Source organism: Perca flavescens, chromosome 19 (genome assembly GCF_004354835.1).
Source record: "Perca flavescens isolate YP-PL-M2 chromosome 19, PFLA_1.0, whole genome shotgun sequence".
Classification (NCBI taxonomy): Eukaryota; Metazoa; Chordata; class Actinopteri; order Perciformes; family Percidae; genus Perca; species Perca flavescens.
The window spans coordinates 5807069-5819952 of record NC_041349.1 but is presented as its reverse complement, the minus strand read 5'-3'; the positions used below and the strand labels follow the sequence as shown (position 1 = coordinate 5819952).

Below are 12884 nucleotides of genomic sequence, written 5' to 3'. Positions count from 1 at the left end.
GAGGAGAGAGAGAGACAGAGAGAGAGAGAGGGAGGAGACAGAGAGAGAGAGAGGAGAGAGAGAGACAGAGAGAGAGAGGGAGGAGACAGAGAGAGAGAGAAAGGGAGGGATGAGACAGAGGCTTTTTTGTTTTGAGGCTTTTACCTTTTATTCAAATGTAAAACCTGCCGTGTCACACCTGTGGAGGCCTTTTTGAAATAAAATTACTTTTTATTATTTATTATTGATTATTATTATTGTCTATTATTGTTTGTCAGATCTGACGGTAACAGTTCATCCTGGACATAATGCCACTCTGCATTGTCGGGCTGGCAATGTCTCCATCCGAGCTGTAGAGTGGACCAGACCTGACCTGGAGCCATCGTCCATCGTCCTCTATTACAGCGATGGACACCTGGATCCAACCCAGCAGCATCCATCCTATAAGGACAGGGTGGACCTGGTGGACAGAGATCTGAAGGACGGAGACGTGTCTTTAAATCTGAAGAATGTGAGCAGACACGACGCTAGAACATACAAGTGTCGAGTTGCATCAGATGGTTCAAGACGTAAAAAGAGAGCCAACATTGACTCTGAGCCAATCAGAATCATCCGTCTGCAGGTTCCAGAGCCAGCAGGTGAGTGAGTCTCTCTCAGTGAGTTTTTCTGAGTATCAGGTTGTAGCTGCAGTTTCTAACATCAGAGAGGATGAAGGCTGCTCCATTATCCTCACATTTACTGACTCATATGTTTTATTCATCTTCAGGTTCAAACAGAGGACATTCCAAGGATGGACACTCAATGAATGATGTCACTGAGGATAGAAACTCCTCTCCTGGAGGCCTCATCGTTGGACTGGCTGTAGGTGTTCCAGGTGGACTGATTCCTGTAGCTGTTGTTGCAGTGGTTGTTGTCCTGATCTATAAAAGACGTAAGAACAAGAGACCAGGACCACCTGCTGATGATGAAACATCGGCGGTTCAGTTAATCTAAGAGAGCTGTTTAATTCATGTCTAGTTTATCAAACATGATTGATGTATATCACCATTAGATTTTCATTATTTCTGTGGGTGTGAGGTCTTTTGGGTCTGAAAAAGCCTAATATGCTCCATTAACCCCACCTACTTTTTTTTTTAAAGTAACAGAACCTAAAATAGTTTTGGGTTCTGGTACTTTATTTGTTTGGTAATAGAACCTGAAAAGGTTCTATTACTTCCCCTCTGTGAATCACCACCTTACCGCGGTGGAGGGGTTTGTGTACCCATAGTGTCTGTGATCTATATCATCTGGAGCTCTGAGCTCCTGTAGGGTCTCCCATGATAAGTTGGTCCCAGAAGAGGGTCAGACTAAGAGTGATTCCATTCAATTCATTCAAATATCTACTTTTAGCTTTACAGAATAAGAATATCTGTTCTGACATAAATATAAAAAGTAGGTTTGTGATCTGACTGTGTACTGCAGTATATTTCTAACAGCTGTTTTAACAGAAACAACGTTGTCTTGTTTGAAATGTCAAATGTGTGTTGTGACTTAGAAATATATAAACCATATGAAGTTCATGGAAACACAACAGGCTTTTACACATGCAGATATATAGCCTATATTGTTTTGTGGTCAATCCTGTTGATAGTGTTTCTTCTAGAAGTGTAAAGTTGTTTTGAGTGTCAATAAAGTTGTGTAACAGAAGACGGAGTCCTGTCTGTTTTTACGTGTTTTTTTCTTAATGAGAATAAAAGCAGTTCACCTCAGCTGTGTGAAATGAATCTGAAAATAATGGGAGAACTTTAAACAAGTTATTGAACAGTACAATGAACAATATTTTGGAAAGTACTTTGAAAAGTATTTTGGATGCCTTCAACACTTTTTTTCAGAACTTTTCCAGTGCTTTTTTTACACTTTTTTTACTCTTTATTTCTACACTTTTTTGCGATGCTTTTTTGGAACAATTCCTTGAACCGTATCATGAACAGTATTTAGGAAGGGACCAAAAGTAATTTGGATGTGCATAGTAATTTTAAATGTATTCTTGTTTGTGGTATTCATAATAATGAGATGTTTCATATCTGTAAGGCTATCCTACATGTATACCTATATGGAATGCAGCCATCCTAAATGTTAGATTACATACACCTGTGCTCTCTCTGTTATGACAGATTATGAGGTAAGGTCTATTAGCTCGCATAAAAGGCACAATGAGCAGGATTTGTCTGTTGCTGTGTAGGACTTGTTAATCAGACAGGAAGTGGTTTCATTATTCTGGAATGTTCTATTCTTTAAACTATATCGCCATTTTGGTCCTTGAATAATTTATTAAGTCAAGTAAGTCATAAATAGAGAAATCCACACTACACTACTACTGGTTGTAACAGTCAAAGTTGGCTGAACCACACTAGCCTGGGAGTTTAGCCAACTTCAGTCTAGAGAGCTAACATGCTAAGTTTCTGTTTGAACACACCTCACCGACACAGATGCCAGTGTCAGCTGATCCAGGTATGTTGGCCAGCTGGTTTATATTTGGGATGGTTGAGGTAGCTACAGCACAACAGCCTAGGATCACCTGTTAGATTTTATGTTGAAGTACTAATGTCAGCTGACACATCACGTAAGAATTGAGAATACTACTTATTAAGAATCTGTTGATAAGATTAATATGAATCTCAGCAAAGAGCTAAATGTCGTACAAAACAGCAGAGATTTAATCACACACACACACACACACACACACACACACACACACACACACACACACACACACACACACACACACACACACACACCACGCCTGTGCTCCAGGTAACCGCCGCAGGGAGAAACACAAAGACATACACTGCATATTTGTCCTCTTACACTTGGAACAGTGTCTCCTAGCTACGGTTATCGCATTCTTCAAGCTTATCTTCTTCTCACATTCAGCGCTGGAAGAAGTATTCAGATACTGCAGTAAAAGTACTACTACCACACTGTGAACATACTCTGTTAAAAGTCCTGCATTGAAAATGTTCCTTCAGTAAAAGTGTGTAAGTATCATCAGCTAAGTGACGCAAATCAAACACACCTGCTGCCATGTTACTTCACCAACAGGTGCATGCTGGTTGTGGCTAACATGCTAAATGCTAACATGCTGATGGATCCTCCACTTCATGTTAAGACAGGTGAGTTCAACCAAATGCTCTCTGGCTTTCAGTTGTCACCCTACCACTCCAAATGTGAAACTGATATTTACAAATATGCAATAATGCAATAACAGTCAAACAAGTATTTGGTTATGTTTTCATTCATATTTACCATTCAATATCTCAATCGCTGCTGTCAGTCCGATAAAACATGACAGCACGGTGTGTTTTGGAACTATACAGGCATGAACCATCAAAGAAAAGAAAGATCTTGACTAGATTGACTAGAAAGATCAAAGAGTCTCTCAACTCAATCTCTCTATGGCTCTGACATTGTACTTTTTGACTGACCTAAGTTCATTTTTACAAAATTTTACTTAAATATAATATTCAAATACTCTTCAGATTTCTGTAATTCAGTGATGAATTCATTAAAAAGTTAAGATGAAAAACATAATTTAAAGAGCGAGCCAACAGAGTGAACTGTGAGCTGAACTGAGCATGAGTAAAGAAAGAGAAGGAGCTGTGCTGCCACCTGCTGGCTGTCTGACTCATCTGATATGATGCTTTCATCCAAACACATTTTTACAATGTTCACCTCATTCCCACTCTCAGCAGTGATAGGGAGCTGATGTTAAAGACACTGACTGACCTGAGAACTGAAATACAAACCCTGTAAAAAAAAGTAACGCAGATCAATTTCATGAAAAACTACGGGAAAAAAAGCTTTATTGTTATAAAATATTCAGGATTACAGAGATAGCTGTGGCTGGCAGTAAAGGAGCAATTCAAACTTAAAGCAATGATTTCATATTGAAGATGTTTAAATCATAATTATATTAAGACGGCCGGGGGAACTGTTTCTGATCTACGGAGATTTCAGCTTCTTTTAAGATCAGTTCAGAAGTGATGCTCTCTGGTGACAGCGGTGATGTCATTCTCATAGTCATCATCCAATCCCTCCTCAGCCTGGGTGGGCGAGGTCATCACCATGGCGACAGGTAGGCCATTCCCTACAGTCAGAGCAGGTTAGAAAGAAAATGTAGATAATTGATCAGCTGAAGAGTTCTGTTAGAGACAACCAAACATCACTGACTCTTCATTACATCTCAGCAGTGTTATAAACTGTCTATTCATGTATATTGTGTTATTACCATATCACTTTTGCATATCTTTCTTCTTACGTACACCTCACTTTGCACCGGCTGTGTAATGCCTACTTAATCTGTACTCAATGTAGCCTATTGTATTCTGTTTTCTTGTACTATATCGAATGTGAAACTGTATGTTGTCTTGCACGCTTACTGTACGTACACACCGCCGCTGACTTGAGCTTCTAAAGATACTGGAAGTCATTCATTTTCAACGGAAGCTTCTCTCAGCTGCAATGAGCGGCAAATCTGTCGGCGTCGCGTTTTGGGCGTTTTGAGGGTCAATCCAAAAGTTGAAAGTATGTCAACTTTATGCTAATGAGCTATGACGCGGTTCAGAGGCAAGCAGCGGCAAACACCAGCAACCAATCGGAATATAGACATCCTTCGCGCTGGCTGATTCCCGGAGAAACATACGATGTAAACTTTCGTTCCTACAAAAGCAATAGTTACGTGAAAATGGAGGAAAAGCTCATAATCGCTGTTACTGGGTCCCTGCTCACGGTGAAGTGCTGCACGGATCAACAGCTGGCGGCGGCTCACTCTGCCTGCATTCTGCTGCGGTTCAGCGGCTAACGAGCGAGCTAACTGCTAACAGACACCGCCGCAACCAACAATACAAATTCTGTCATTATATATCCATCCATCCATCTTCGTCCGCTTATCCGGTGTCGGGTCGCGGGGGGAGCAGCTCCAGCAGGGGACCCCGAACTTCCCTTTCCCGAGCAACATTAACCAGCTCCGACTGGGGGATCCCGAGGCGTTCCCAGGCCAGGTTGGAGATATAATCCCTCCACCTAGTCCTGGGTCTTCCCCGAGGCCTCCTCCCAGCTGGACGTGCCTGGAACACCTCCCTAGGGAGGCGCCCAGGGGGCATCCTTACCAGATGCCCGAACCACCTCAACTGGCTCCTTTCGACGCAAAGGAGCAGCGGCTCTACTCCGAGCTCCTCACGGATGACTGAGCTTCTCACCCTATCTCTAAGGGAGACGCCAGCCACCCTCCTGAGGAAACCCATTTCAGCCGCTTGTACCCTGGATCTCGTTCTTTCGTTCATGACCCAGCCTTCATGACCATAGGTGAGGGTAGGAACGAAAACTGACCGGTAGATCGAGAGCTTTGCCTTCTGGCTAAGCTCTCTTTTCGTCACAACGGTGCGATAGATCGAATGCAATACCGCACCCGCTGCGCCGATTCTCCGACCAATCTCCCGCTCCATTGTCCCCTCACTCGCGAACAAAACCCCAAGGTACTTGAACTCCTTCACTTGGGGTAAGGACTCATTCCCTACCTGGAGAAGGCATTATATATGTAATTTATAAAAGGTTTCTCGTATCAGTGTATTGGCCGTGCAGTTGCTGCTTGTGCTTTTTCTTCAATCGCGTGTTGAACATGATGGAAGAACGCTGCCACGTCAGAGCAGCCAAAGCGTCAAACAGCTTCCCCGGACTTTCTGACAAGCATCCTCTACAGGGCGGCCAGAGCTTCTTTGCAGCTCAAGTCGGCAGCGGTGTGTACGCACAGTTATGCTTTTCTTGGCCAGGTCGCTGTTGCAAATGAGAATCTGTTCTCAACAACCTACTTGGTTAAATAAAAATAAAAATAAACCACCAGCGTGGTGAGATTGATTGATAAGGTCAGTGAATGATTCAGAGTTACCTGTGGCCCTGTGTCGATATAAAGACACCATGATGAAAGTGGAGATGCAGAATGGACAGAACACCACCAGGTGGTAAAACAGTATCACCACAAGGGGGAGGGGGTCTGAGGTCTGAGAGACCAGTCTGAACACAAGGTCTGAGGCCGGGGGCAGAGAGCTCAAAGGAGGGCTTGTGGTCTTTGGTTTCCCTGTGAGAGATAATTAGCTGTCAGGTGAATATCTGGATGAATGAACTCCTGAAATCAAAGGTAACCTCCTCACCTGTGACAGAGACCCAGCTGGGTGGAGACTCTCCAACACTGCTGATGTTGCACTTGTAGAGGCCTTCATCAGACCTGTTAACATGATGGATGGTCATGTGACCTGCAGGCTCAGTCCTGATGAAGGAGCCATCTTTATAGAAACCAGCTGGGAGGTTGGAGGACATCTTTGTTCTACAGGTCAGAGTGAGGTCTTCTCCCTCCATCACAGGGAGGACAGGACTCTGCAGGATCACTGGTCCACCTCAACACAGAGACACACTACAGCATGTCATCCATTCACACACAGCTTCATCAATACTGACTCCACAGTCTGATCTTACCAGTGACAGTGATGTTGATGCTGTTACTGGTTGCTCCCTCTCTGGACTCACACCAGTAAACTCCACTGTCCCCGGGGACCATGTAGCTGATGATACAGGAAGAACCAGCAGGTCTTCCCCAGCCATCTCCACACTGAGTCCTGTTTTCGTAACTTGTGTTCCTCCTCAGAGTCCATCCAGCAGAGCTGTCGTCCTCCTCACAGCTCAGACAGACAGACTGTCCTTCAAACATCTGAGATCTGCTGGAACTCACAGTCAGAGAGGCTGGAGGGAGGAGGGTTTAGAAAACACTAAATGATCTGAAACCCAAACTTGTTTCTTAATATTTGTGTCCTCAATTATTTGATGAATGTAATGTCTCATGTACAGTACAGGCCAAAAGTTTGGACACACCTTCTCATTCAATGCGATTCCTTTTTATTTTCATGACTATTTACATTGTAGATTCTCACTGAAGGCATCAAAACAGTCTTGAAGGAGTTCCCAGAGATGCTTAGCACTTGTTGGCCCTTTTGCCTTCACTCTGCTGTCCAGCTCACCCCAAACCATCTCGATTGGGTTCAGGTCCGGTGACTGTGGAGGCTAGGTCACCTGGCGCAGCACTCCATCACTCTCCTTCTTGGTCAAATAGCCCTTACACAGCCTGGAGGTGTGTTTGGGGTCATTGGGCCTCATTCACCAACCGTTCTTACGAAGAAATGTGTTCTTAAACCCCACTTACGCACTTTTTACGAAGATTCTGGCATTCATTAATGTTTTCTTTACTTGGATTTGTTCTTAGATAAGAACAAAATCTACGAACACTGAAAAGCACTCTTACGCACATTTGAGTGATGAAAAATTGCTCCAAATAATTGGTTAGGGTACAACCGGGATGATTGAAACGGAGGACAAATGAAACATTGCAGTTATCCTGAAAACCATACACGTTGCAAATGTCAAATTTTGTCAGCACGTATAGCACACAATATCTACCAGACATGAAAGTTGGCGTCATGACGTCATGCTGCTACAAAGCTAGACCCGCGAACCCAATTTGAGTGCGGTAAGTAAAATGTTTGATGCAGTATTTTTTTTTTAAATGACATGTTGTATTTATTGTTGCATGTACCATTGTCATGGTCATACGACAGATGAATTAGTGTTTTAAAATGTCCTACAGTGTGGGATGTCAGAGTTTTTTAGTTTAGGAGCAAAATAGGTTAAAATGTCAATTGTTGCTGTCGGGACAATTGAAACAGCTGTTTCATTCGTCCCGACCAGGCAGTATTCTAAGTAATTGCACACCTATCTGTGTTTATACTATATTTTATAAAGGTGAGACATGGAAAAGGTTTTTAGAAAGATGTAAATATATTTGGGGCTATCAGGTAGCGGGTTGACTTTTGCCATGTTATTTTATGGAGACTGACGGCCTGTGGGTCATGAAGCGCACGTATTTGGATGTGCGGTGGCTTACCCACATAATAACAGAGTAAAATAACATTTTCATGGTATTTCCATAACTGCAAGATACGCGCTTCACAATGACGGCAATGAGTTGTTAAGTACATAATTACATATGTGTTCATTCATAGTTTTGATGCCTTCAGTGAGAATCTACAAATCCAAGTAAAGAAAACATTAATGAATGCCAGAATCTTTGTAAAAACAAACCCCAAACACACCTCCAGGCTGTGTAAGGGCTATTTGACCAAGAAGGAGAGTGATGGAGTGCTGCGCCAGGTGACCTAGCCTCCACAGTCACCGGACCTGAACCCAACCGAGATGGTTTGGGGTGAGCTGGACAGCGGAGTGAAGGCAAAAGGGCCAACAAGTGCTAAGCATCTCTGGGAACTCCTTCAAGACTGTTGGAAAACCATTTCAGGTGACTACCTCTTGAAGCTCATCAAGAGAATGCCAAGAGTGTGCAAAGCAGTAATCAGAGCAATGGGTGGCTACTTTGAAGAAACTAAAATATAAGACATGTTTTCAGTTATTTCACACTTTTTTGTTAAGTACATAATTCCATATGTGTTCATTCATAGTTTTGATGCCTTCAGTGAGAATCTACAATGTAAATAGTCATGAAAATAAAAAGGAAACGCATTGAATGAGGTGTGTCCAAACTTTTGGCCTGTACTGTACAACAAGAGGACAAAAAAATAATTGAAAACTGGTCATAACCCTAACCATAAATTATGTGATGATGAGCAACAAAAGTACACACACACACGCACACACACAGAGTCACACTGAACACACATACACACACACACACAAACTGAACACAGACACACACACACAAACACAGACACACTCACACACACTAAACACACACACACACACACACTGAACACACAGACACACTCAAACACACTAAAGACACACAGATGCACACACAGAAACAAACAGAAACACACACAAACACACAGAACACAAACACACAGAGACACACACTCACAGACACACACACACACACTGAACACACACACACACACACACACACACACACACACACACATAGACAAACACACACACACACACACACAAACACACGGACACACAGACAGGCAGAAACACACACAGTAAACACACACACACACACACACACGGACACACAGACAGGCAGAAACACACACAGTAAACACACACACACACACACGCACTGAACTTACACGCTGAACACAAACACACACACACACAGACACACTGACACACACACACACACACACACACACAATCACTTGTTGGTTGATGGGAAAACAACACATATCTGGACTAAACTTTGATAGATTAAAGATTGACATGATTAAAACCCTGCAAATCCAGAGTTCTCAGCAAGTCCCTCTGGCATTCAGTAATGATGCTCATTAACTATGCCCTTGTAGCCGAGCTGCATCAATCACATCGCTGTTTCTGATATAGGATGACGACAGTTTAATCTACCAGTTAGCTCTTCTGATAACTAAGAGTTTAATCTACCAGTTAGCTCTTCTGGTGGCTAAGAGTTTAATCTACCAGTTAGCTCTTCTGGTAGCTAAGAGTTTAATCTACCAGTTAGCTCCTCTGGTTGCTAAGAGATTAATCTACCAGTTATCTCCTCTGGTAGCTAAGAGTTTAATCTACCAGTTAGCTCCTCTGGTAGCTAAGAGTTTAATCTACCAGTTAGCTCCTCTGGTAGCTAAGAGATTAATCTACCAGTTATCTCCTCTGGTAGCTAAGAGTTTAATCTACCAGTTAGCTCCTCTGGTAGCTAAGCGTATGGGGCTCTGGATACGTCCACCCATATATTGTTGTGATTGGTCATAGTGTTATGCAATTGCGTGCAGTGAGATTTTCATATGCACTCAGAAGACAGCACAAGGGTAAGTGTGAAGAGGCAACTTTAGAAAATGGAAGCTGTGTGGTTTAGTACGCCACAAACTTCAAGTAGATTAGTTCTAATAATCTAACTATAGAAAGAGGAACATATCATCTCTGCCTGGCGTAAACCTTGTATGTTCAGACTCGTTGCTTTTCAGGAAATCAACAAAATGCTCATTTGAAAACATGTTATTGATCTAATGAAGTCAGACAAAATTAACCCTCTCCCTGTTTGAATATCTGTAACCCTGTGTACTTTAATATAAAGTGTTCTCAGAGTTTATACTGACCTTGGTTTGTTGTGCTGCTCAGCAGTGAGGTCAGAACTGAAGAGAAATGGACCTCAGGTTAGTTTGAGTTTGTGATACAACAAAACATTTAAAGTTTAAATAATGAATGGAAATAACATTTCATAATGACTCGCAATATTTTTCCTCATGAACTTCTTATATTTACATTCAGAAGCATTTTTATCCAAACAAAAACATTTAATTTTGTATTTCTTTCAGCTGATAGTTTTAGAAACGCTCAAAGAGTTTACTTACAGAGTAGCCACAGTAGAGATGTGTCCTCCATCCTAACAGTTGGTGAAATGATGTCTTCACTTTGTTCAGTTTATAGTCATAGCATCACATCGACCCTCCTTCCTGTGTCACAGTTTTGTGATTTCCTCTGAACAAACTATTTTTAGTTGCCATGAAGCAATTTTTTCTTATGGTCAATAAACCTAATTTAAATTTATTATTATTATGCTGAATTCCTGTATGGTTCCTTCGAAATTCCTAAATGATTCCTACATATCATATCAGCAGGAATGACCTTTCACTTTTTTGCAACATTGCTGTATGACTTTTTTGTAAGCAGTGTTCATCACCTGCTGTGACATCAACATTTCATGTGGCCGGAAGTGGAACATGCTTGTATGTTTCTTCTTTCCAGAGAACAGCACAGAGATGGTTTTTAGCTATTTTTGATTCAAGTAAACTCTTCCTCTGTGACTGGCAGTGTTGTGGTTTGTTTTGTTGCCATGAAGAAAATACATACATACATTCACTCAACGTTTTTGCTTTTTGCGATGCTTGTGACTCTTTTTAAAACATGTCACTTTTTTCATCATTTCATTTAATTTTTTTTCATTTCATGGTCAATAAACCTAATTTAAATTACATTGTACCACATTTGTTAGATAATCCTCCTGTTGTCCTTTTGTCAAATTTGACCCGTTCACAAAAACTTTCTATTTCAGAACTATGACTTAAAGAAAAAAAGTGACAAATGTTGGAAAAAGCTACATAAAAACAAATCAAAAACAGCGCCAAAGATGACAAATACTTGTTATAAAAAGTCTCAACCCGCAGTGTTGTGGTTTCCATAACATGAAGTAGAGAGAAGAAAAACTAAATGAAGATGTTGAGATGAAAAATGACTGACACCTGAATGCAAATAATATGATGCCAACACTGTTTTAATGCCTGAGGTGAAAGATATCTTTTCACAAAGATTCACAATTTTTATTTGAAACAGATTCATTAGAAAATGACTTGATGATTTTCAAATAAACCAGCTGTATATTCCCATAGATGGCCACGGTTTAGTTGAGAGGAAGTGAACAGGAGGTTATTTTGTACCAGCTGTATCTTCCTGTTAAGAACACGAGTCCATCCACACGTGCAAATGTTTTAATTAATGCAGTTTTATTTAATTGAAATGCACTTGACTTGTCTTTACCTCTTTTGTGTTTTGTTTTATGATTGTTAATTGTTTTTATGTAACTAACTTGGTGACGAGACTGCACAACTACGTTTGATTGGTGAAACACAGTCACGTGGTAGAGCCTTTAGCGGAAGTCTCTCTCTCTGTCAAAATAAAACATTAAATATAAAAGCATAAAAAAAAGCAATGACGCGTAGAATACCCAAGAGGTAAAAAGAAAAGTAACGAGCTCATCGTAGCATAATGTAGCGGAATAAGAGTACAGTTTCTTTTTCACAAATCTACTCAAGTAAAAGTAAAAAGTATAGAGATTTAAAACTACTCCTAGAAGTATCATTTTTTCAAAAACTTACTCAAGTAAATGTAACGGAGTAAATGAAACTCATTACTACCCACCTCTGGCAAATTCCACATACATTGTCCTTAATTAATTATGAAACTGCTAAACCACCTGTGCTGTTTAACAGGTGTTAGGGTTATGGCGAATTTGGGACACTGAACTGCACGTATATCCAAATACTCTTCAGATTTCTGTAATTCAGTGATGAATTAATTAAAAAGTTAAGATGAAAAACAATTTAAAAAGCGAGCCAATAGAGTGAACTGTGAGCTGAACGGAGCATGTGTAAAGAAAGAGAAGGAGCTGTGCTGCCACCTGCTGTCTGTCTGACTCAACTGATATGATGCTTTCATCCAAACACATTTTTACAATGTTCACCTCATTCCCACTCTGAGCAGTGATAGGGAGCTGATGTTAAAGACACTGACTGACCTGAAAACTGAAATACAAACCCTGTAAAAGACAGAAAGTAACGCAGATCCATTTCATGAAAAACTACAGAGAAAAAAAGCTTTATTTGTTATGATATATAAAATATTCAGGATTACAGAGATAGCTGTTGCTGGCAGTAAAGCAGCAATTCAAACTTAAAGCAATGATTTCATATTGAATATGTTTAAATCATAATTATATCAAGACAGCCGGTGGAACTGTTTCTGATCTACGGAGATTTCAGCTTCTTTTCAGATCAGTTCAGAAGTGATGCTCTCTGGTGACATCATAGTCATCATCCAATCACACTGAGGTTGGGGGCAGCAGAGAGCTCAAAGGAGGTCTTGTGGTCTTTGGTTTCTCTGTAGAGAGAATCAGCTGTCAGGTGAATATCTGGATGAATGAACTCCTGAAATCAAAGGTAACCTCCTCACCTGTGACAGAGACCCAGCTGGGTGGAGACTCTCCAACACTGCTGATGTAACACTTGTAGAGGCCTTCATCAGACCTAGAAACATGGTGGATGGTCATGTGACCTGCAGGCTCAGTCCTGATGAAGGAGCCATCT

At 41.2% G+C, this 12884-nt stretch overlaps 1 protein-coding gene and 1 long non-coding RNA gene across 2 annotated transcripts in view; both read right to left on the bottom strand.

Moving 5' to 3' along the window:
• Positions 1-12884, bottom strand: part of LOC114546155 (sialoadhesin-like) — a 41060-nt gene that overhangs the window by 11675 nt on the left and 16501 nt on the right. The window contains exon 7 of the mRNA XM_028564832.1: positions 6165-6407. Within this exon, the coding sequence (XP_028420633.1) occupies positions 6165-6407 (243 nt within the window). The remainder of the gene's footprint in view (positions 1-6164; positions 6408-12884) is intronic.
• Positions 12373-12780, bottom strand: LOC114545303 (uncharacterized). Its single transcript, XR_003690870.1, has 2 exons — positions 12751-12780; positions 12373-12678 (listed from the first exon to the last, which is right to left on the bottom strand). It is a non-coding gene; the product is annotated as an uncharacterized LOC114545303 (long non-coding RNA).